The sequence below is a fragment of the Typopeltis vanoorti genome, chromosome 8, assembly GCF_054136105.1.
Source record: "Typopeltis vanoorti isolate ZY-2024b chromosome 8, IOZ_Tvanoo_1.0, whole genome shotgun sequence".
Taxonomy (NCBI): Eukaryota; Metazoa; Arthropoda; class Arachnida; order Uropygi; family Thelyphonidae; genus Typopeltis; species Typopeltis vanoorti.
This window is the reverse complement of record NC_143556.1, coordinates 51,203,766-51,230,569: the sequence shown is the minus strand read 5'-3', so window position 1 is coordinate 51,230,569 and position 26,804 is coordinate 51,203,766. Positions and strand designations below refer to the sequence as shown.

The 26,804-nt window shown below is 36.2% G+C and overlaps 2 protein-coding genes across 2 annotated transcripts in view; both read right to left on the bottom strand.

Annotated features, from left to right (window-relative positions):
* The window catches only part of LOC150103985 (F-box only protein 39-like), a 12,140-nt gene extending 4,534 nt beyond the window's left edge, over positions 1 to 7,606 (bottom strand). Inside the window, exon 1 of the mRNA XM_090397117.1 lies at positions 7,165 to 7,606. Within this exon, the coding sequence (XP_090253243.1) occupies positions 7,165 to 7,424 (260 nt within the window). The 5' untranslated portion in view covers positions 7,425 to 7,606. The remainder of the gene's footprint in view (positions 1 to 7,164) is intronic.
* On the bottom strand, positions 7,594 to 26,804 carry LOC150103984 (zinc finger MYM-type protein 1-like). The gene is made up of 2 exons (XM_090397116.1): positions 25,224 to 26,804; positions 7,594 to 7,656 (listed from the first exon to the last, which is right to left on the bottom strand). The coding sequence occupies exons 1-2, from the start codon at positions 26,802 to 26,804 to the stop codon at positions 7,594 to 7,596; spliced, it is 1,644 nt and encodes a 547-aa protein (XP_090253242.1).

Genomic DNA, 26,804 nt, shown 5'->3' with positions numbered 1-26,804 from the left:
CCCACAAAAACACAAGCCAAGAAACTAAAAATTTTACTCAAAAAAGTATCTTCCTGGCCCCCTGATGTCACGAAAAAACTTAAACCTTTCCGCTCCCGTCCCTCTCGAATATAAGGTTTACCAAAAATCCACAAACCCAATTCCCCACTCAGGCCTATAGTAGATGCTACCAATGCACCTTGCTATAGACTATCTAAACAGCTGGCCAACTCTCTGATCCCCCTCACCGGAAGATCCCCTTCCTATATAAAAAACTCGACCCACTTTAAAGCCCTCACAGAAAATTTAACCTTGAAGAAGACGGACATATTGGTAAGCTTTGATATCTCCTCTTTGTTTACCAATATTCCCTTAATTGACACCTTATCTCTCTTAGAAAACGTTTTTCCCTCTGATATCTTAGATCTCTTTTCCTTTGCCATTAACTCTGGGTATTTCTCTTGGAACAACAAAATCTACAAGCAGATAGAAGGAACTGCCATGGGTTCCCCCCTCTTGCCAATTTCTATATGGAAGATTTCGAAAAACGAGCAATAGACTCAGCCCCACTCAGACCTTCTATCTGGCTAAGATATGTAGATGATGTGTTCTCTATTTGGCCTCATGGCCCAGACACGTTAGACTCCTTCCTCAGTCATCTCAATAGTCTACATCCAAGAATCCAGTTCACTATGGAAAAGGAAAAGAACAATTGGTTACCCTTCCTAGACACCTTAGTCACACGCCTGCTTAATGATACACTTACCTTCACCGTATACAGAAAACCCACACACACAGGCAGATACATTCACAAACTCTCCCACCACCACCCCTCTCAACAATATGGCATTATTAAAACTCTTACCAAGAGAGCCCACAATCTTTGTTCCAGTGGAACCGCCCTCACTACTGAGCTTAACCACATACACAGCACTCTCCTCTCCAATGGCTACAGCGATCACCGTATCAAAAAAATAATCAACTCCTCCCCCATTCCCCGTCCTTCTCGTCAACAAGATATTAAAAATGCCATCACCATACACTACATCCGTGGCACATCCGAAAAAATAGCCAAGATACTAAAACAGTACAATCTACACACAGCATATAAGCCCCACCGCAAACTGGCTACCCTTATCCGTTCTACGAAAGATCAGCTCCCTCCTCTCTCTCTGCCTGGAGTTTACAAAGTACCCTGTTCCTGTAAGCTGGTGTACTTTGGACAGACAGGCAGATCAGCATCCATCCGTCTAGAGGAGCACAAGTCTTACATCTTCAAACACAACTATGGCCATTCAGGCTTGGCTGACCATGTTTTGGACACCACCCACAGGGTATCATGGAAGAAAACCACCATGCTCCACCACAGCAAATTCAAGAAAGAGAGATTTTCTTAAAAGCAGCAGCAGCTCTCAAAAACCAACCAAATCTCAATAAATATGGTTGCATTAAGCTTCCGAATATTTGGGAAACACTCATCACCAGAGTTCCCACCTTACATTCCAGGCCACCTACTAGTGCCCTTAGAGGGCACTCTACCTAGATAGGACATTAGTGTCACCCACGTGGTTGGGCTTAGTATTGTTTGTTATTTGTGTATATGTTACATTAATTGTTTTTGTAATCCCCATAGATGTCCTAGTGACTAGGACGAAATATAGGAAGTATTAAATTCTATTTTAATTCTTTTTGAGTGTTGTAAAAAATCCATTAAGCCTCCAACATGATGTCCTCACAGCACTTAAGCCTCTACACACGTACAGCAAAGGATTAGTGAAACCAAGAACAGAAAAAAAAGCAAGAGGTCCAAAACCAAAAAGAAAATTCGTGTGTAGAGGCTTAAGTGCTGTGAGGACATCATGTTGGAGGCTTAATGGATTTTTTACAACACTCAAAAAGAATTTAAATAGAATTTAATACTTCCTATATTTCGTCCTAGTCACTAGGACATCTACGGGGATTACAAAAACAATTAATGTAACATATATACAAATAACAAACAATGCTAAGCCCAACCACGTGGGTGACACTAAAGTCCTATCTAGGTAGAGCGCCCTCTAATGGCAGTAGTAGGTGACCTGGAATGTAAGGTAGGAACTCTGGTGATGAGGGTTTCCCAAATCTTCGGAAGTTTAATGCAACCATATTTATTGAGATTTGGTTGGTTTTTGAGAGCTGCTGCTGCTTCTAAGAAAAGTCTCTCTTTCTTGAACTTGCTGTGGTGGAGCATGGTGGTTTTCTTCCATGATACCCTGTGGGTGGTGTCCAAAACATGGTCAGGCAAAATCAAAAAGAAAATTGTAAGAATAAATGAGAGAAAGAGCATAAACAGATAATTTTTTACGGCAATTCTAAGATAAAGGCAGTACTTCACGAAAATGCTACAAAATCTTGTTTCCTTGGTGTAAAAATCAATAATATTAGTAATGCTATCAGAATCAGAAAGGGAAGGTAAAAGAATTGATTGTTTGGGCTGAAACCAATGACCTGAGAGGTGTGAAATGTTGTATGTGGGAGGGTGTGAAAGAGTTATTGGAAGAAGCAAAAAAGAAGAGTGAGTAGGTGAAGTTTGTGAGTCTGCTGTCGGAAGTAGAACTAAAAGGAATGTCGGTTGTTCTTTCATTGCATATTACAGACAGTCCATTATACAAGAATGCTGCTCTAGACTGCATCCCCTCTGCTGCATAATCAAGCAGAACAACTTGCTATAGTTCATTCACTCAAGTGAATCGCAGGTACAGCATAAGATCTCAATGGCAGTATAGCTCCGGTATATATTGTTTTCAGCGCTCGTTAACCTAATCCCCACTTTATCCTTACTGACTTAGCTAGAAGGTGTACTATTTGTAAGCTTTATTCAGCAACATATGAGATGTGCTTGTTGAAGGTAAACTTTCATCTATTGTTACTCCTAGGTATTTTAGCTCACTGGCTACTCCGAGAACTTCCCCGTTTAGGAAGACTGTTACAGGTTGTTTTGATTTTTTACATGAGATGTGCAGCACTTTAGACTTGGTGCTATTGAAGGTAACTTTCTTCTCACCTGCAAGTTCTTCTTTGGCCATTACTTCTAATTGTAATCTGTCGTGTCCCTGACTCATTATCATCGGTGAGAGCAATGACTTTTGTTTCAGTAGTGAAAAGAGGTCTTAATAGCGAGTTGGACCGAATGTTCCAGAAACCTGGTTTCAGAACAACCTTGCAGTCAGCTTTGTTTGACTTCTTTCATTAGACGTGTGGACAGACTTATGTGTTCGTCGAACATGTTTATTATTTTATAATAAACAACGGTATAATAGAACACAGAAACTAAGTAAATAATTAATTTATTAACTTAATGCTGATATTTCGCTGGTGTTATAACCAGCATCTTCAGAGCACAAAAACACTGTTTGTCAAAATACGCGAGACTAAAACAACATGGTGTACTTAGACAAAATTGTAGCAGCAACACAAAGACTAGAGTCCTGATTTTGGCGCCCTCTATCTGGGAAAAAAAAAGCTATCATATATTACTAGAGTCCTAGAAAAGTGCTAGTTTTTTCTTAATATGACTGTCTCCCAGATCTTCGGCAAGTTAATACAGCCATATTTGTTGAGATTTGGAGTGTGTTTTAGGGCTTCTGTCGCCTCTAAGAACAATCTCTGATTTATACGGGTTTCTGTGTAGTACTTTTGTGTTTTTCCAGTTGATCCTGTGTGCAGGGGTATCCAGAGCATGGTCTGCTAGGCCCGACTTCCCATAATGATAATTCCGGACGTATCTTTTATGTTCGCTGATGCGGATGTTCACAGTTCTTCCTGTTTGACCGTAGTAGGCTTGATTGCATGAGCGGGGTACTTGGTAGACTCCTGGATGTGATAAAGGAGGAATGCTGTCCTTGGGTGAGCGGATGAGGGTGGGTAATTTGCTACATGGTCTGAATGTAGTGCGTAGTTTATGTTTATTGAGAATTCTTGAGATCTTTTCGGAACAAGATCTTTTCCGAAAAGATCTCAAGAATTCTCAATAAACATTAGGCCGTAATGGATGATAAAATCCACGATGTTGTCCATTTTTTCTAATTCGTATTTCATGCCGGTATGATAGTCTAGATACATACTCCAACAAAAGTTTTACGTAATTTCGATACCGAGTCCTCGTTGCTATGCTGAGAAATTAATATTGCATCGATTTCAGTGTTGACCATGAGTATTGCAGCTCTTTTTCTTTCTGATCCTTTGGAAAATATTTTATAATTAATTTGAAAGCCACATATTTTGTTGTTGAACTTGTAAGGTTCTTGAATTAATGCTAGTCGTATAGCTTTTTTATTTATGAGTTCTGTTGGGTTATTTACAGCCTTGATAGAGTGTTGAAGATGGAAGTAGTGCTATTTCTGCTAACTTTATTGCTGCTAGAATTCTCCAATCTATCTTTTGAATTTTGAGCTGCCTGTAGTAGTTGTATGTCGGGCAGTCTTTGCTTAGTGCCATGTGTTTGCAGTCGTTTTTGGTTTTGTCGTGCTTAATAGGATAAACGGCCCGTCTACTTTCTATACTGGAACAAATAGGCGTTAGCTGTTTTTTTTTTTTTTTTTTTGATAATTATGGCAATTTATACAGTTCATCTCGGACTCCTTTTGTGGGTACTTGCTGAACTTGCGTTCCTTACAGCAGAACGGACAGGTGGTTCCCCCCCTACAGTGTCGTGTATGATGGTGGAACTTCTTGCTGTTAAAGCACCTCAAACGTACGTAGTCTGCGCAATGGCAAATTCTCCACAGCATTTTAACACCAGTTTTCAACAGTTTGATTCTCACCATTAGATCGACTTCAATAATTAAGTTTCCCTTGTTCGTTTTTTGTTTGTTTGTTTTATTTCATGATGAATTTCAGGTGTCATTTTTGTATCTCCATTGAAGAATTCTTCGTTCTGCATGCATATTGAGTTAATTGCATTGTTCGTATCGATTTCGCTGGGAATATCATATATAATTAACCTTGGAAAAATATTTCTTACATGGATTTGCTACTTATGTCTCTTTGTATTCCTTAGAGATTTCGTTATGTAACAAGAATATGTCAGTCTTTTCTTTGGATTCAATTAGGACTCCTCCGTTATTAATACTTTTCATTTTTGTGATTCCAATTTTGATTTTTCTTGGGTCTATTTTTTCTTTGATGATATTTTTGGTTTCTTAGCTCTTTAGTTGAGCTATCGGTTTCACTATTAATTTATAGCAAGGATTGTTTTCAGATTCATCTTTATTTTTAGCATTGTTTTTAACGACTTGTGAGTATAGCTGAGTAGGCTGAGCTAAGTTAGCTTGTTCCTGCTTATTTGTAGTAGACTGTAGTTCTTATGATACTTTTGTTTCATTTTTCTTTTTATTGAATACCTTCGTTAGTTCGCGGACTGCAGTTAGCATGTCCTTTTTTAAATCATTTCTTAAATTACCGCTTACTTGGGCAACGTTTTTTTTGTGTGTGAGAGACAGAGAGCGTTAGACAGACAGACATACACACACATACAGAGATTGATTGCTGTTTTGGAATTAACAGCAGATGCAAGGTCTTGAGACATTTAATTATGTCTGTTAATTAAATGTGTTCTTCTAGCAAGTTTGTTTATCTTTTAAGAGGTGAAAAACAAGAAATTCCAGGAAAAAATCCTTTAGAGATTCTTCGCGTACTTTAAATCCAGGTCTTTCCAACCAAAAAGCATTGTAGAGAGAGAGAGAGAGAGAGAATATTGATACATTTTGTAAAATCATTACACTCTATACACGTAACAAGTATATATATATATTTAATAAAATATTATTGCGGTTTATTAAATCTTAAATTCGAAATTAACTGCTGTTTGAGACGTTTATTTTATTCAGTTAACAAAATCAATAAAAGCACCTGTAACGAACTCTTTTTTTAATGGTCTTAAGAATTTGTGCCATAAATTTTTATACTAGCTGTAATAGGTTAAAGACTATTTATTATTTTATTAAACATCAATAAAAATGTTGATTTTAATGCTTTAATAACAACCGAAGCTCCTAAGTAAAAACATTAAGCTAAAAACGGCGAGCATACCGTCATGCGGCTGGCTTTGTTTATTTGTTTTTTAAATATATACTGTATATATATATATTTGTGTTCCTTTTTGTTTTTCTAACCCTTTAAGTTAGAAATTTTTAAAGTTTCTAACTTAAAGGGTTAGAAAAACCCTTTAAGTTAGAAATTCTTAAAATTACGAAATTCTTTGTCTTTATCTATTTTTTTATTCTCGTCGTAATAAGTTTGTCTTTTTTTTTTTTTTTTCTAGTACATATACTGTATGTATCTCTATGTTTACATATTTCTTTGTCATCCTCAACTTTTTCTTATCATGTGGTTCGGCTAAATTAAGTTTGGCACATAACATCCGGTCATCCCTAATTTCTTTAACACTTTCATTGCCAAGCTGAAAATTGGAATTTCGTGAGGTGGTCAAATTTTTTTAAATTTTTTTATTCAGTTAACGACGTCCACGCGACCACAGGTAACGCGTGATCGGCCGTTTGGTGAGAAGTCGCATCGCGCGATATCGCGTGATTGACAATGAACGTGTTAAAAGTAGCACCACCCAGGTAGGTCATTGACATACTCTTAATTTGTTGGAAGTTTTTTTCCATTTTACACTTGGATAAAGGATTAAACTAAATTTATTATACTGTACTCTTAATTTGTTTTATTTAAAAAAAGAACTACATTTAGCCTTTCATTTGTATATAGGAATAGCTCATTCAACAAATAAACGGCTATTTCCCGCTTACTGTTTTAAGCATGAAAAATCTATAAAAAAAAATGAACTAAGTGGGAAATAAATTCAATCAAGTCGGTGGAGAAAAACATTACGGCTTTGCTATTCGTGTAACAGCATCATTAGCAACGATATAATATCAGTGGTATAATTATCACATCTGAATAGTGCTACAAAGAGGTGGGGGACAATAGTAGTGTACATCCCTCCCTTCAGTACAAGAACTTCTGTTCCCTTCCTACCCCGTATTGTAAAGCACAGGTAACGCAGACAGAATTCTCTAATCATAAATAGTTAGGATTGTATTGCCGATATTATTAACTGAAAGAACTACCGCAGTAAAATGAAATAAGAAATTATGGTTCGAAAAAATATACTGGTGAAGATGACAACACATTGTTACTTACCGAGCAATAAAAGTCAGAGCTCTTTCGATGTTGGTTGTCACAGGCCCACTTATAAGTTCCACAAACATTTTTCTCCATAATTTGGGTGCGTGAAAAGCATTCGACCAACGATGACAGACGAGAGACGCAGAAACACGGTCCTTATAGTTCAAATGCGAAAAAATATTTTCTAAAATAGGATCTGGTAACAGACTCCATAACTGGTTTGACTTTGAACTCTCTTCGTTTTGTTCTAAATTTTGAATTTCAAGGTCGCCCATTTATTTAGCACATTATTTTCTAACCAGATAATAAAATTTTAAATATAAACGATAATCTAAATGTTACTGGTTAAATATCTACTTAATACTTTATAGCAAATTTTCCAGAAATAAATTTCCGAAAAAATGGACGACCAGTGCCAAATTAAATGAATCACAAATTCAAGTTCTAGTGAACAACTACATAAGCCGTTCTGTAACACGCGATGAACGAGCCATGAACTGCATTATACTGTTTACAAAAAGAAGTTTTAAACAATATCTGATATTATACTATAATAACATTGGAAGCATACTTTCTGAAGTATAATAAACTATTTTTTTGGATAGTTAAAAAACAATCAGACATTGTAGAATATGGGTATAAATAGGCTTCGTGGGAGCCTGTTTATGTTTACATCCATAGAGAAGCGAGAGAGAGAGAGAGAGAGAGAAAAGTTATTGAAAGAGAAGTTCTTGCATCCAAATAAAAACATAAAATTTATAAAAATAGGATAAGGTAAGCAGTAGCGCATTCCGGATTTAATCTTGGGGGCCCGAGTTGAGTAGACGATTTGAAAATACACACACTACGCATCGCATACGACCTATGACTGAGCATCTGCAATGATCGCTAATTCATAATATAGAAATAGAAGACACGACACAACATAAATACAAAAATTATTTTTAATTAGGAAAAGATTTTTGAAAAATTTTCTAGTGTTTTTTCCCCTTTTTCTTTGGGGAGGGCAGGGTCCCTTTTCCATCCCCCTCTGGATGGGCCACTGAAGCTAAGAAATCCTAGCTTCAGTACTAAACCCTACAGTACTAATGTAAGGTTTACAACTTTTTCCGTTCTTTAAACTATATATACTCTGCTTGGAGAGAGATCAATGGAACCCCCCCCCCTCATGAACAAGGTGCATCGTGCCATGTAATAGTCACGTTTGTAGCCGGTATAAATTGGAGGAATACGATGCTCCCAAGTCAGTGCAACTGCTTCCGGGTGAAACGGTTGCGAGAACGAAACTGGCAGAGTTTGAAAGAGGCATTGTGACAGGATACCATGTGGCAGGCCTATCTATTCGGCAAATTTTTGACATTCCATTCCAATCAGCGATATACTGAGCTGGGAGTCGACTGCAAATGCTATCTGGAGTGGACGAACCACCACACTCACAGAACATGACCGTATGATCCTACGAAGGATAATATGCAAAACTCGCCATTCGTCGGTGGATACATTGAATGCGGAGTTCCGGGCATCATTTGGAATACGAATCTGCACAAAAACATTCAGAACCAAGGCACACAACATGGATTTTCGTGGTATGAGCAATATTCAAGTCCCCCCATTACCCGAACCAACATGCAACGTCGTCTTCACTAGTTGCAAAGAGCGTGTAGAGTTGGAGACCTGTGTTATAGAGCGATGAATCACGTTACACTCTCTAGTGAGCAGATGGACGGGTGTGAGTATGGTGGATGCTCGGTAACTGTCTCTTACCAGAATGCGTAACCCTAACTATGAAATTCGGAGGTGGTGGTATGATGTATAGTTCTCTTTTTCCTGGAGTGGTCTTTGACCTCTGTTTGTGACGTCATGAACCTTCAACTCCAAGAGTCACCTGAACATTCTAGATATTGCCATATTTCCTACTTTGTCTCGTTTTTACATAAACCATTGTCTCTTTCAGCAAGGCAATGTATCGTGTCATGAGAATGCTTCTGTAACTGCATCGTTTGTGGACATCAACAAATTTGACTGGCTTCCACAGAGTCCTGATCTCAACTCTGTTGAATATCTGTGCGATGAACTAGAGCGTCGGGTGAGGTCAAGGGACGTCGATCCCATAACAATCCAAGACCTCATTTCATGCCTATAGGAAGAATGGTGCAAAATTCCTTGATCGCTATCGTACGCTTGTGGAAAATATACCTGTAGAATTGCTGCAGCCATCGCAGTGAAAGGAAGTCCTGTATCTTATTAAGGTGGACGCCATGGCTGTTTGTTCATCACACTATTGTGTCCGTTGACTTCTTTCCAAGCAGTATATTTCATAAACAGCTTCCATGCCTTAGTCAATAATAATGACGCCTTTCTAGGAAAGAGCTAGGCTCATTCATTGTGCCTTAATAACGCCTTTTCAACTGAAGGTAAGGCCAGTCTCAAATGGTGGTAGCTAGTTTCCCTACCATTAAGTTGGCTTTATTATTCCTCCAAACAGGTAAACTGTTCAGAGAACACACTTAATTGATAGACATAATGCACTATTACCCATATTAGTACATAATATGACACGATTAATCACACTATGAAAGTGTTGTTTAAGTTTTATAGAAACCAAGTCACTTAACTTTAACAGGCCATTTGAGTGTGTGTGTGTGGCTCCCACCCACAAAGGGTAATTTGCAAACCTATAGTGTATTTTGTACCACAAGTGGACAGGATTTTTTCTATTTTTATCAATTTTTTTTTAGAATTTATTTCTTATATGTCTGGAAACCATGCTCTAGAGACCAAACAATGAACTTTTTCAAGCCACTTTAGGGCTCAATGTGGAGCGGTGGTCTCTCACCAGGCAATGAAAGTCATCTCCCACCTAAAGGTAATCACAAGCATTCTTGCTCACAGTGGGATTTGAACCTGCAGTTGGTTGCAAAGCGGGAGCGCTAACTACACAGCTAATCAGAAGGGGCAGAATGAAAATTATATATTTATTATCATATGGTGCCTATATTGCTTTTTTAACAATGTTTCTAGTGAAATGCTGATCCCTGTAAGAAAGGTTATTATAGTTTCAATTCCAGTCATTAACTAGAGGAACTTTTTCTGTTTTTTTTCCCCCAGCCAGACTGAATTTGCTAAATCATAATTCGAAAAATCTGCTGCAGAATTCATATTATTTCACACAATAATTATCATCTACAATTCAAGAAATTAGTGAGAGTATGATAGTGGTCTGTTGTACTATCTCCGACGTCCCAAAATTATTGGTAGCCAAGAACAAAACTATTGGTGAGGACTACCGATGAACTGCATTCCCACAGATTTCCAAATATTTTTCCAAAGTGCTAATTAATTGTATACTCCCTTTGCAGAATAGAAGGCATGAAAGATTTTTTTCTTTTTTTATATTTATATGCCTCTCACTCACAAAGGTTGTAAACCTATAATGCATTAGTCTTGAAAGCAGACAGGAATTTTTTTATTAACTTTCATAATTTGTTGTACAGTATTTTATTATTTTTTCTACCTGGTCTGGAAACCCAGCTGTAGAGAACAGCGTGTAATTTTTTAAACAAGTTTGGCCCTCTAAGTTAGCGGGTCGTAGTCTCATATCAGGAAATGATATTCATCTGCTACCTAAATACAATAATAGACATTCATGGCCATGGTGGGATTTGAAAGCCAATTTGTTTAAAAAGAGATACTCTAAACATTCTGTCAAACAGAATGTTTTGAGTATCTCTCATCTATCATATTGTATGTTTGTTATCTGAGTAAGTAAGTAATCAGCCCTTGATAATTCTAAATTCTTTCTAAAATTAATAGCGGATGATTTATAATTTGTTGATCTTTTTTTAAACTAGTTCTTGAAGTGTGTGTGTGTGTGTGTCAGAGAGAAAGAAAGAGAGGGGAGAGGGTTAAAATAATATATATTTATTGTACTTACACAATGAGGTCTCTGTATCCTCTGAGCTAGGGCACCTAAAAGTGGTCGATTCAAGTCTAGTCGCCAACTGGAGGAAATTTTGCTAAATCTTTCTTCGACCCGAGTTAATCGATCTCTGGAGCGGGCAAGCAAGTTTTTTCTCCCGGAAATTCGGGTTTTTCTCCCCGTGAATTAAGGAAAATCGACCGTAGAAACCATATTATTTCATGCAGTAACATATCCTGTTAGGGTTAGGTTAGGTACCAAGAGATGGCAGCACATGTCTGCCCGTGTCTTCATCGGTTGCCTCTCATAATTAGCGATAGTCTTGGGTCAGGTATCTCTGATTGGCTACCGGTGGAGATGAACTGCCCGCTCAGTCTCCAAAAGATAGATAGGGTTAGAAGGCCTCTTCTACTCCCTATAAGGGAATAAAAGGCGTTAGCTGATTATTAATATTATTGTACAATGGAATGCCAGCGTATTGAAATCTTTTTCAGTTAAACTGACAGTTTACCCATTCTAAGTTAGCTTTTCGCCTATGGAAGGAAAGTTGTGTGCCCAGTACATTTTGAATACTATGTATCAAAATAGTTACAGTTCAAGAAAAAGCTCAGCGATTTTGTAGTACTGAAATTTGAACCAAATGTGGCAAGTCCACCATGCCTGTCCTAAAACCTTACTTCTCCATTATGAACATTGCAGTCGGATGATGATATCTTGAATAATAGTATCTGTCTATCTTGTTCTTTGTTTTCCACTTGGTCTTTTACAAAGACTTTTACCTGCCCCAGTGTAAGTTTTTGAACTCGATTAAACCGGATATTACCGGTTATTTATATAACTCATGTTGTATCTTATCCTCCAAATATCGACCAAATGTTTTTGTAATGATTTTCCTTTAAAAAGCTGACTAGTGGAAATAAAATTCTCTCACCTCGCCGTAATTATTATCCTATCAAAACAGCCGCCATCTCATGGTCCATATCCCCAACAATACATATATTTCTCTGAAATAGTGTGAATTCTGCTCAATATTTCTTCAGTTGCGGGATTATAAACTCGAGTTATCGGAAGAAAAGCACAATTTGGCCGTGATAGAGATCGGTCATTTTGGAAACCAGAATGGCTATGGCTACAGGGCATTACATCCAGTCAACAGAATTTAGTAAATCTTTTATTAAAGAAAAGCTTATGCTGCACTGCCCCTTGACAGTTAAACCTCGCGGATCCAGTCCAATCGCATGCACATTATCACTATCAGAAATCCTAACACGAATTGGACAGAGAGCGCAACTGTCCGACAGTGCATCTGCTTGCGAGATGTATTTTTCTTAAAATTGTGAACACCTTATCTGCTCAAAAATTAAGCAGGTTTCTTGGAAAAAAAAAAAAAAAAACTGAACTGCTGCAACAATGAATGAGAGATAAAATCCTTCCTTTAACGTTAAACTTCATAAATTTCTCAAAAGCCTTGAATACAACCAACTGAGAATTTTGAACAAAGGATGTTTAAAATGTCAGTTATATTACCGCAACATTGAAAATAATAGAAGCACTGAACTAGATATTTCACGCAACAGTAATTGTTAATGGGAGATCAATGATAGCTTTCCTCTTTCTGCTGGAATTCTTCTGGGAGATTTTAGCATTTTATTATTTTTTTATTACCCTTAACCATTTTCAGACACAGAGCAAAAATACGGAACAACTGTTGAAAATTAGCATGCCAAGCTCAGATAAGCAAACTTTGCTTTTTGAATAATGTAGTAATCGACTCTAATATTCAGACTGTCGAAAATCTCCTAGATAATTTATGCAAAATTGCAGAATGTATTGTGTTGCCATTCAACAGCAGTAAAATTAAACTCCTAAAAACATAATACCGCATTTTCCCGAAAACAAGACCGGGTCTTATATTAATTTTTGCTCCAAAAGACGCATCAGGGCTTATTTTCGGGTACACGACAACTGGGCGACGGTCAACTGGGCGATCGCCAAATGCGCAACGGAATAAAATATCAAATATGCAATCCTATTCTGTTGATCTATTACCAGGTAAATTTAAATAATATTTTTTTTGAGAAATGAGTTAAAAGAAGGTATAAACATAAAATTTGAAAAATCTCACTTATAATTAAGTTTATTTTTATTGTATAGAATTACAAATTGTATAGAAGTTATATTGAAATTTCCCATACAAAAAAAAAATGAGTCAGCTAGTTAATAAATATTTATATTATATATTTTCGTTTATATCATACATCAAAATTTGTAGGATCATTTAAGAAAGCGATGGTTAAAAAGAGTGGTCTGAAAATGATTTAAAAATAAAAAGTATAATTGCACAGTATTAAAATAAAGAAAAAATAGAGTTTTGTTTTAATTTATTTATTAATATTATTTTGTAATTAACAAACATATTTACAAATGTTACATATATACAATAAAACAAAAAAGTATATGAAATTCAAGACAATTTTTTTAATGTATTAATTCATATTATAGTTATATGCAATACCACGTAAATAATTTATTATATTTTCCCTATCGTAATTAATAACTTTTTTTTCAAAATTCTTTGGTCAGCTTCATCGGTTGTGCTCATATTGGAAACCTTCTACTGCTCTTTCATAATCAACATCACATGTTTTTAAATTTTTTGTAGTCCATTTATAAAAATCCATAAATTTAGATGACTTGCGCTGCTGCCAAAGCTCAATTGCAGTTTTCGATGACAGGCTTCCGCAAAAGTATTTGTCCTATTGCTTCCATTTATTGTTCTTTGGTACACAGACCAAACGTTTGAGGAAAAAATTGGTGGAACCCTGGTTCTGTTATTCCTTAGGTGACGTACGTATGTGTTCGTAAACTATTCTAAAATTGGTTCAAATTCATTGGATAAATGATTCTCAAGTTCAGAAATAGCGTAAATAATATCTTGTTCTGGAACGAAAGCAAGCGAAGTGATCATTTTTGAATTTAAAGCGAATTGCGCATCAGAATTATATCTGGTTAAAAGACTGCATGAAGCTAAATGCTTACGAAGATTTTGTACGAGATGAAAAAAGCAACCATTTATGTTAGCTTGTGTAAATAAAGGGTGTCCCAAAATTCACGCAAGAGGTAATTTTGATAGAAAACACAGGTTTTTAATTAAAAAATGTAATTTCTTATTGATTCATAAAGTATACAGTATAGGGTTATGCATGGAATAGCATATCGGGTAAATGGCCTCCACGGCTTTGCTGGCACATACGCACTCTTTTGTCGAAATTTTCCATGACCGTTTTACATAAATGTGGCTGAATTTCGTTGATACAGCGCTCAATTTCCTCCTTCAAGGCGTGGGTGGTCGTGGGCTTGTTGGCATAAACCTGTTGACTTCAAAAAACCCCAAAGAAAAAAGTCCAACGACGTTAAGTCACATGATCTGAGCGGCCAATTCTGATCGCCAAAACGAGAAATGACACGACCAGGAAATGACTTATGCAGTAATTGAATTGTTTCTAGGGCTGTATGGCATGTGGCACCGTCTTGTTGAAACCACATGTCGTCCATATCCATATCTTGCAAGTTAGGCACAAAAAACTGGATTATCATGTCGCGATAGCGAGCACCATTAACTGTTATTGCCTTACCAGCCGCATTTTCGAAGAAGAATGGACCGATGATGCCTCCAGCCTAAAATCCGCACCAAACAGTGACACGTTGTGGATGCATTTGTTTCTCAACAATCACTCGTAAATTTTCTGAACAACCCCAAATGCGACAATTTTGTCGATTAACGAAGCCATCAAGATGAAAATGAGCCTCATCGCTGAAGATAATTTTGTTCGAAAAATAAGCATCCACTTGTTGTACCATAATCCATTCAACGAACTCTCTTCGCTGTGTGTGTGGTCAGTAGGCTTCAGTTCTTGAGTCAATTGAACTTTGTAAGCATAAAGATGCACATCTTTTGTGAGAATACGCTGTAGAGAGCTTCTCAAATGCCCAATTCAAGACCACGGTGCCGAATTGATGTTCCTGGACTCTCAGCAACACTCTCACGAACTGCTTCGATGTTTTCTGTTGAAGGACGGCCAGAGTGTATAAGATCACTAATTGATCCAGTTTCCTTGAATTTTTTAATTAATCTTTTCACAGTTGATGAAGTTAAATCACTATTCCAACCATATTTTGTATGTTGCGAACTGTAGCTGCCAAATCTTCATTATTTTTAAAATATTGCTCAACAATGAAAATGTGTTGTTCTTTCGTGTAGCGCTCCATTTTTAATAACCCTGAACTGTCAGCTGTCTTTTTTTCTCGTTGGCAACACTTTATCGCACAAATGGCGCTAAATTTAAATCTTGCGTGAATTTTGGGACACCCTGTACTATACGTAACGCTTGATGAATGGCAATTTCAAAATCAACATTTATATTATCGGGATCTAGTAATGGCCACATTTCATGTATCATATAAAATAATTTTGTGTATGTTTCGAGAGTCTTATTAGATAATAAACAATATAAAAAGGGAAAATAGGACCTCCATCCTTTCTAGCCAAAATAACAAAAAGTTGAGCAAAAAGAGGGAGAGAAAGTAAAAATGTGCCGTCCATAAATAATTCAATCATGCTTTGGCTCCACACTGCATGGCTTTCACGACGAAAAATTAATATTCTCATGGTGTCGACCTGATCTGATCCAGAATCAGCCAATAAAAAACGTTCAAATTGTGATGGACTAAATTCATAATTTAAGTATTCTTCGGGAATTATTGTTTCTCTAGAATAAGGATTAATTGGGGCTTTTAAATTTTTTAATCTTCTTTGAATATTTCTGCACAGACTGCTATGATTTGGAAGCATTCCTTCTACCGGAGAAGAAACATTTTGTCGAACTTGAGTTCTGATTTGTGATGGGTTGCTCATTGTACATGTGTGTTCCTGTTTTTCAGAAATTAGTGATCCATCACTGACAACACTTGTCCAGATTCCACCTTTGCATCCTTAGTTTTTATTTTCACATCGCCAAAATTGAATTGAACCTTTCTTATCAATCTTGTCTTTAACATAAAGATATCCATTCCACGCATATTTTTCCTTGTCTCTTTGACTTAATATTCTTGAATTATCCATTTCTGAAGAATAGAAACAAGAAATATAAATATAAAAATAAAATTTTAAAAAAAGTTTTTTTTTTTAATTGCTTCATTTGAGAAATAATCAAAAGTTTGAAATTTGTTTAAATTAATTTAGATGTCACGTTTACAATTTACTATACGATTAAGATTATAAATTTTGAATACATACCTTTTATTTACTGAAACTTGTTCTTTGCACGTGGTAGTTGTAACGTTGACACAAATATCGGAAACGATGTAATAAACAAACAACTAGTCTTACTGTTTAATAGAAGTCAAAATATCTTGCGAATGCGTATTAAACTAAATAACCGCACACAAAACGCATGATAAACAAATGATAAATTGCCAAACAAGACACCTTACGCAGTGAAGCTCAGAAATAAAAATTATAAGCAAGATTTTTCAATTTTTTTGTTTATACCGTTCTTTTAACTCATTTTTACCTGGTAATAGATCAACAGAATAGAATTGCATATTTCATCTTTTATTCCGTCACCCAATTGTCCGTCTGCCAGTTGACCTTGTCCCTTATTTTCAGGGGATGTTTCATTTTTTGATGTACAACAATCTACATTTATTCATATACAACAATCTACATTTATTTATGTACAAAAATCTACATTTATTCAAGTACAGTCATGTCATGTTAATTGTAATTTATATTATCATTTATTTTAAGTATTAATGTCAAACATATTATCATTTATTTTAAGTTTTAATGTCAATAATATTATTTATTTATATTTAATTATATATTAATATCATTATTTTATAATTCAATACGTCCGTCATGTGTTGCAACGGACGTACCAAATGCGTCCGTCTGGATGACGATCATAACTGGGGCTTATTTATGGGGTAGGGCTTATATTACGAGCATCCTGAAAAATCATCTAGGGCTTATTTCCGGTTAGGTCTTATTTTCGGTTTTATAAAGACAAATTTTGTAATTTGTCTTTATAAAACCTCCAACAAGCCACTTTTACATTCATTTCCAAGACACAGACCTTCATTACTCAACTGACAGTTAATATCAGCAATAGCTTTGGGAAACATTCTATTAACTTTAGGATATACATCGAAAGATCACATTTCTAATATTGTTATTCTTGATGAAAACCAGCAAACTCTGCGAATATTAACGATTTCAGAAAAATCAGCTCAGGCCGTTGGAAATTCAACTTTAACATCCAGCCCCACATATGTATATGTACTGTTGTTACTCTATCTACATATAAAGAGGAAGTAGATGCCCAAGAAAACAGTTTTGGCAATAGAAAAGCAAAGTTTTTAAAATGAGACTTCTGAACAATCTGCCATATACTAATTAGCAAATAGGAGAGCCAATTGGTTCACCTTCATTTTTAGACAGTTTCTCCATGAGTTGTTCTTTGTATATTTCTCTATATATTTCTTTGTTCGTACTTCAGTAAACGATAACGTAAATTTCCACTAATAAGGGATTGGCTAAGCCACTACATTCGATGTCACATTGTCATATATCATATAAGACATGAAAGGTATTAAAGGGTGGTATCAATAGCAAACTATAGTGCAAAAATTGATCAAAACATCTATGCGTAACCTGACAGACGAAATTCTATTATAACGAGAAGCTGTAATCAATAACATAGGAACTGGTGCAAGTCATTACAACAACTACTGCATTGGTGGTACAACATACTCAGATTAAAATAAAATTAAAAAAAAAAAAAGCAGCTTCCTTTATACTTAGTCAAACCCATCTGACTGGAATAGCATATAGTGTGTCTTTTCTCAATATACATAAAGAAAACTTATAGGCATAATGCTAACCACCTGATTCTGGTGGGTAGCCTTACGAAATTCATGGATACTTTAAGTGCCTGTTAGAGACACTAAATATGATAATGATATATTAAAGGGATGTAGAATGACTTTTTATATACTCTAGCGACAAAGCATTTTTGTAGACAAACAAAAAATCTTTCTTTTCTGTGTTTCTTTAATAATATCCACTATGTGACCAGTCGGATATTCACAGTCACCATTGGAATTTTTTAAAACATAAGTTAAATACCAAATCTTTCCTCACACACCCATGTTTTAGCCAGTTAGTCGATCTTTGTCACAGGCAAGTAGGTTTATAATTTTCCCTCGAAATTTGGGTAGGCTTGTGTAACTCAGTAGAGTGGCATTGGCATCTTGAGTGCTAGGCTGCCAAAATTTCGATTGTAGTCGCAGAATAGAGGAACCTTTTCTAAGCCTGTCTCCCAGCAGTTTAGTCGATCTCGGCGCGAGCAAGCTGGTTTTTTCTCTCAGAAACTCAAGGAAATCAAATGTAAAACCCACACCGTTTCAGAAAATAACACATTGTGTTAGGGTTAGCAACAACGAGTAGCAGCATTGACTGGTAGGCTGTTCATTGGATGGAACTTAACTTAAAATTAGTAAACATCTTGGCCCAGCTATCTCTGATTGGCTACCAGTGGATGCTGAACTGACCAATCCATCTCAATATATATATATATATATATATATATATATATATATATATATATATATTTTTTTTTTTTTTTTTTTTTTTTTGAGATGGAGCCCTCTAGCGAGTAATGTAATGGACGAAACACCAACATTCGGTAGACGTACACGGTGGAACATGGGGATTCGATTTAACGAAAAATAAATAGTACCAAAAGTCTCCAACAGGGGAAATTTTGGAGCTGTTTACCGAGTAAAATGCATTCATTCGCATTATCGCATTTCTTCCGAGCTATCATGCAATAAAAGGAAAGCCTGTGAGATTTCTTATCATTTGAACTGCTTTTCGATGCCTTCTACCTTACGTGCTTTGTTAGTCAAACTCTATTATCAGCAGAACAATAATGCCAGTGCTTGTCTTCGTATTTTCGGCATATGAAAAATTTACGAAAAGGACCGATTAGCATAACAAACTTACGAAAACTGATTCGGCGATTTGAAACTACTGGAACTCTAGCAGTGCATGTAGGTAGGGGACAAAAACCAATCAATCACCAACAAGTTGCAACTGCCATTGTGGAACAGGAAATGACGAATGTGCAGGGTACCAGCAGTGCATGAGCAATATCCTGGCAAACGGATATAGCATACACAACGGAGTGGAAAATTATACATCAGATGTTGAAGTTTTACCCCTATAAAATCAGTCATGTTCAAGAATTGCGCCCTGGTGATGCGACCACACGAATCAACTTATCTTTGAGATTCTTAGCGCGCATGGAAGTGGATGATGCATGGCTGTGGCAGATTTTATGGAGTGACGAAGCGCACTTTTATTTGAACGGCAATATTAACACACGCAACTGTCGCATGTGGGCTGCAACTAATCCGTACATGTGTCTGCAGATGCCTATCCACTCGCCCAAAATCAGTGTGGTGCGGATTTACGGCATCGTTTATCATCGGTCCATACTTTTAGGAAAATCGCCAAAAATGGACCAGTGACCTGTTCCGTCAATGCTAATAGGTATGCCAATATCCTACAGAACTTTGCGGTTCCACAACTGCAGCAAAGAGGATGTCTCGATTCGACCATCTTCATGCAGGATGGTGCACCACCCCACATCGGACTTCAGGAACAGCGTGTTTTGCGACAACATTTCTCTGACAGAAGGATCATTAGTCGTGCATTTCCCACACCATGGCCACCGAGATCGCCTGATCTCAATCCTTCTGACTTTTGGCTGTGGGGATTTCTTAAAAGCATTGTGTATCAAGGACATGTACTCGACATTCCAACGTTGAAAGATCGAATAACGTTACACGTGAGACAAATCAATTCCGATATGTTGCGAGCCACTGTGGAAAATGTCGTGCACCATATGCAGTTCTTGGAACATCAGAATGGTGGTTATATTGAACCTCATTTGTAATTAACAATAAACGTCATGAAATTGATGTGTGCTGTCTCTCATTTGCCATTTAGTCATTCATTAGTCACACCTACAAAATTAATTAGGCAGCGCCAAAATTTCCCCCTGTTGGCGACTTTTGGTACTATTTCTTCCGTTACATCGAATCCCCATGTTTCACTGTGTACATCTACCGAATATTGGTGTGTTTTGTCCAATACATTACTCGCTAGAGGGCTCTGAACACTTGACATTATTTTATAATCACCCGGTATATACATCAACGGTCACCAAGTTTCTTAGTTCTAAGAGCTACGTCAGACGTTTTTCAGATGCTCGATAAGCAAAGATATTTATCGAATATTATTAAAAATAATTTAATTTAAATATAAATTAGCCAAAGCCTGTGTAGCTCATTGGAAGTGGCACTTGAGTCCTCTGTGCTTGGTCGCTCGAAGTCAGACTTAAGTTCAAGTCTAGTCGCCGACTGGAGGAACTTTTTCTAAGACTTTCTTCGACCAATTCTTGAGTTAGTCGATCATCTCTGGCACGTGCAAGCGGGTTTTCCTCCTGGAAATCTGATTTTTTATCCCGTAAACTCAAGAAAATCGACCACATTATTTCAGACAGTAACATATCTTGTTAGGGTTAGGTACCAAGAGATGGCAGCACTTGTTTTCCAGCCTCTTCACCGGTCGCTGCTATAATTAGTGATAGACATGGGCCAGCTATCTCTGATTGGCTACCGGTGGAGATTGAACCGCCCACTCAGTCTCCAAAAGCTACACAGGGTATAAAGGCCTCGTATACTCCGTATAAGAGAATAAAAGGCGTTAGCTTATTTTTTTTATTCATATAGCCCAAATACCTCCTAATAAAATATATGGAATAACATAAGATTAAATATAAATATACCGTTAGCCCTATGGTGCCGGAAGAATGATGTAAGTTCGATTCTAGTTGCTGACTAGACGAGCTTTTATTAAGCCTTTCTTCGACGAATTCCCGAGTTAATCGATCTCTGGCACTACTGTAGAATCCACAATTTCGTTACGTACCAAGCAAGGAGAATGACAATGTAACATTAACCTTAATGAATGCTAATGGTGATGAGATGACAGAAGATAAAATACACATACTGACAGCTGAATTCGAAACTTTTATTTAATACAGAGCTTCCCTATAGTCATGCAACTGTCAATACTGATCCTATTCATTTCCCTGAGCAAAGTTCGGTGTGCTGAAATGCTTTAGTCCATTGATTCGCACAGGAAGTACTGTTTGTCCATATAAGCCTCCTCAGATGACAGAGATCTCATTCCTTACTGTCTGTCTTAGGAACACAGTCATGACTCGTAGACAAGTAACGCAGGTTATTTTTCCAATGCTTAAACATCCGGGATATCTCGCCTTTTGAGAAACCTGTCTGCTCTGCACTGTTCAAAATCATAACTCCAGCAAGACAGGACTCCATATAAACCCTTTATCGAACGAAGGATCATTCTTTGAAATTTCTTGTTTACGTGCATATATCATTCAACATTCTTATGTATTTGCCTAGAATGCATGGTGATGCACGTGACCAAGTATTTTGTATATACGCTGCGTAAGTGATTTTATGTGTATCTGCATAAAATTCAGTGGCAGGAATGTGTAGTTGAGTAACTGAGTGACCAGTTTGCAAGGGTATATCATTCAAGAGTGAGGTTAATGCTGTGGCATTTGTGACAGAGTCATGCCTGGATGCTGCAGCAGGTGAATTGGAGGTTCTTGGGATATTGTAGAATCTCAATGTAAATACAGCTGTTGGATTAGATGGAATGTCAGGTCGCTTTTTCTAGGCATGTGCAAGGTAACTAGTAATGCCTCTGATTAAGTTTTTAATTTAAATTTTCTTAATTCTGCTAGAGTTCCAAGGGATTGGAAAGACAGCAAAATAATTCCTTTGGATAAGGAAGGTTTTAAGACTGCAGTAGTAAATTATAGATTTACCCATAGAAAGACCAAAATGTATGTGGTTGATACAGTAAGAATGCCTTAGAAACCCGAAATATATGATCTGGTAATATTGGAGTATTGGTAGATAACAGATTAATTTGAAGAAAAATTGTCACTACGAAGTAAGTGATGATGTAACCTTTTCATGAAGTACTATCGTTTATGCTCCTGGAGAGTACTTATCAGTAATTTGATGATGATGATGCATTAGTTATTTAGCAAAGCATACTCTATATAAATTATTATTATTATTATTATTATTATTATTATTATTATTATTATTATTTTATTCACATAATTGATACACAGTCAAAACAAGATATCATATAAATAAAAATTTGACTGGTGATTCAGAACAATTCAGATTCTACCCAAGAATCTGAGAATAGTCCGTCAGGTAGCGTCGTAAAATATGAACTGTTGCAAGTAATGCTGTTTTTTTTAGGGTCATATGGGGTCACTTCATTGATTTTTAATTGCTGTAAATAGTTGGATAGCTTCTTTGAAGTTGCACCAAGTGCACTTATAACTATTGGGATGACTTTGGTGTGTTTAAGCCACAGTCGGCTAACTTCGATTGCCAGTTCTCGATATTTAGTAATTTTTCCCAGTTCTTTGTTGTTAATATTGTTATCGTTGGGTACTGCAATATCGATAATCCAAACCTATCGATGTTCGATATTTGTGATGTCAAATCTATTGTGTTCTAAATGCCGATCAGTTTGTATTCTAAAGTCCCAGACAATTTTTGCTGTTTCGTTTTCCAATACGGTCTCTATTATATGCTGCCACCAGTTATCAGAAGTAGGAAAGTCATATTTTTTGCATACATGCCAATGAACTATTTTGGCCACTTGATCATGGAGGTATTTATAGTCTGTTTGAGCTATTTTGCTGCAGGCACTGATTAGATGTTCTACAGTCTCATCTTTCTGATCGCATAATCTGCATTTGCTGTTATTATTGATGTCGAAAATTTTTGCTTTGATTGCATTAGTTTAATGCCTGTTCTTGAGCTGCTAGAATAAATCCTTCTGTTTCTTTTTTAACGTATCCATGCTGAAGCCATTACCATGTCTTGTTCACGTCAATTTTGTCCTCAGTATCTCGAAGAAATTGGCCATGCAAGGGTTTATTTTTCCAGCGCACATATCGGATATTTTGTTGTTCCTTTTTGTAATCAGATTTGTTTCCTGTTGCTTTTAGAAGGCCCTCTGTAATTGCTTGAAGCATTGGCTCAGCGCTATTTTCGATGTAATTTCTTAAACCAATTTCTTCTTCTTCCACAGTCTGTCTCACTTGCAGCAGACCCCGTCCACCTATTCTCCTCGGTAGGTACAATCGGTCAACATCACTTCGTGGATGTAATGCATGATGCATGGTCATTACTTTTCTAGTTTTGCGGTCTACTTTGTCCAGGTCTTCTTTTGTCCAATTTATTATGCCAGCTGTGTATCGGATCACTTGTATAGCCCAAGAATTCATTGCTCTAATTGTGTTTAATCCATTTAGTTTTTTTGCAGAATATTTCTAACTCTTTTGATGTATTCTGATGCTGCCCGTTGTTTAACGTTCGAGTGGAGAATATCATTGGCTTCTAATATTCCTAGGTATTTATAGTGTTCGTCAGCTGAAATTGCTTTTATATATTTCTCTTGATCAAAATTAATATTTCTGGGCAGTGGCGGACCTAGAACTTTTGCCGCCCGGGCGGTCTCCAATTTGTCGCCCTTTCTAAGTCAAACAAATGGTGGTTTTTATAAATTAATAAACATAAATAAATAATTGTAATTGAGACAAACTATAGGTGGGGCTTTTTTACCATTGGATGCCATATTTAAATTAGGCAGTAATAAAGGAGGCCGCATAAGTTGATATACCTATAAATGCAACTTTTATAAAAATACAAGATACTCTTTTAAAGGCCACAAGAAACTTACGGAGGCCGCAGGTTCCCCACCTATGAGACAAAACATATGCCTAATTTACAAAAAAAATTACCATTAAATATTTTTTATTTTATATTTATAAATAAATAATTTCATTTCTTTTGGATAAACAAACAAATTGTACACATATGTGTATGTAAACATATTAATATATTTACTCTTCGAACTTTCATAGTAGAAAAATCGTGTATAATGCTCTCAAAATTTATATTATTTGTAATTTCTTGTTCTATGGACAATATTGCAAGATGTTGTAGTCTTAAATCACTCATTGTGGAACGAAGATAATTTTTATCAACTTCAATTTGGAGAAGCTCCTTTCGCAACTAGCGACACTGATAGCAATTGTTAAAAAAATTCTTAGCAAAATAACAATGTTGGGTACAGAATTTTGCAATCTATACTGTTGAATAAATTTTAGTAGATCAAGAGGGCCTTCCCCCCGTTTTTCCAACGTTTTGCCTCTTCTTGTAGTGTAGGTACAGCCATAAAAACCTGGATCCTTTTTCTTTCAATATGGAACTGTTCTTTATCAATGTCAATAAAGTCATTTATTTGACATTCAAATTCTTCATTTAGTAGGTTACATGGTATTATACACGAATATTTTCTTGCAAGGACATGCAACTGATCAAAGCGTTCTTTTATTTCCTTTATAATTCTATCCATAGATAAAAACATTTCTCTTCGTACTTCTTGTTCTAAGGATAGCCCCACGTCTCGTGAATTTTCCCCACTCATATTTTTTCTCCTTCTAACTCGACGCTCAGTCGATATCTCCAAAACAATTTGGCTGTTATAGCAGCCAAATTGTTTTGGCTGCTATAACAGCGTTTTGTATTAGCGCATCTCTTTGTTCCATGAAATGGGTTTGCAAAGAATTTAGTTTTATATGGCATTGACAGATATTTAACCCTTTTATTTGCAGGTATTTTTGCGCGTCATTAATTTCCAAAAGGACGGGTTCCCATAAATTGAGATAACATAGAAAAGAAAAAGATTGCATTGAATTGAGTAATATTCCAGCATCTGATCTCGTTTTACTATTTTCTTCTTCATTAAATTGAGATAACATAGAAAAGAAAAAGATTGCATTGAATTGAGTAATATTCCAGCATCTGATCTCGTTTTACTATTTTCTTCTTCAGATGTCAATTTTTCTAAAGCGCTTAAAATGTAAAAAAATTGGTTTTTTACTATAGTTACCGCTTCTGCTCTAGCGCTCCAGCGAGTTTCTACACTGCGTTTAACACCTTGACCAGTGACAGAAAGTAAAACATCCCATCGATGAGTGGAAGAAGAAAACAACGAAAACAACTGTTCGATAGTTCCAAAAAATGTTATGGAATCGATATCAGTAGAAGCTGCGTGTAAACATGCCAGGTTTAAAGAATGATTTGTACATGCTACAAATTCTGCATTTGGATTTATTTCCTTAATGCGAGTTTGAACACCGCTGTGCTTTCCTGCCATGATGGCAGCATTATCGTAAGCCTGTCCTCTGCAATTTTTTATATCTAAACCGTCATTTTCTAATTTTGTTAAAATCATATTTGTGATTTCCTCGGCAGTTTTTCCTTTAGTTTCTACAAAATCAATAAACGATTCTACAACTTTAACTTCGCTACCATCAATAACTACATATCTAATAATTTGACTGGTTTGATCTTTGTGAGAAATATCTGGAGTGCTGTCAAATATCATACAAAAGTATTTAGCTTTCTTTATTTGATCTATAATTGTTTTTCTCACTGCGCCTCCCAATAGCTCTATGAATTCGTTCTGAATCTTCGGCGACAAATAAGAGATACTATATTTATTACCCATCTTAATTTTTATTACATGTTCACGTAATACTGGGTCGTACTTAGCCAACAAGTCAACAAGCTCTAGAAAATTTCCTCTATTTTCCATTGAATTGATGTCTTCCTGATGAACACTTTCACGATGACCTCGAAACGCCACATTTTGTTTTGCTAAGAATCTAATTATATCAAGTATTCTTGTAAGAATTTCCTTCCATTTTTTAATTTCCTTATCAATATTCTGTTGTTGTAGTTTATCAAAAGTTGCACCATGTCCAAGTCTTATTTCTAATTGCTTCCATTGGGAAAATGATCGAATGTGCAGTGGGCTCAACTCGTGTTGACTTGTTTTGGGATGAAGTTTCCACCATTTATTAAAACCATTTTCCGTGTTAAAACTTGATTGACAAAGATCATCAAACAGTTTGCAGCAAAAACAATAAATACTTTTCTTCGGTGGTGAATACACCATCCACGATCTTAACAGCTTTTCACCATTAGGCAAAATTTGAAAAAGCCAGTCGCGATTAAGCTTTCTTGTTTCACCTTTGGCTTTAATTGTATTACCTGGACGTTTTACTCCTTCACTAAAATCGGCGTTTAAATTTTGAATTGCAAACGGACCTTGACGTACCAGGAATACTCTTGTATTGTCGTCAATCTTGTTAGGCCATAATCCAACATCTTTCATAGAAATAGACGGAATAATTTGTGCAGCAGACTCCTCATCAGAACTTGATGAACTTTCTACTTCTTCGCCAGTATGTGAGCCAGGTCTTTCCTCTTCAACAACATTGGAATAAGTTTTTTCATCTTCGAGGGCAGCTTCTTTGCCAGTACTTGAGGCAACAATATTAAAAGAACTAGAAGTTGATTCACGGGAGATGTATTTGAGTAGTGCTCCAGTATTTTTATTCTGTATTTCCTCCATTGCCTTCTTTTTCTTTCTAAATGACGCTCCGCTTTCTTTTATTCGTTTCAT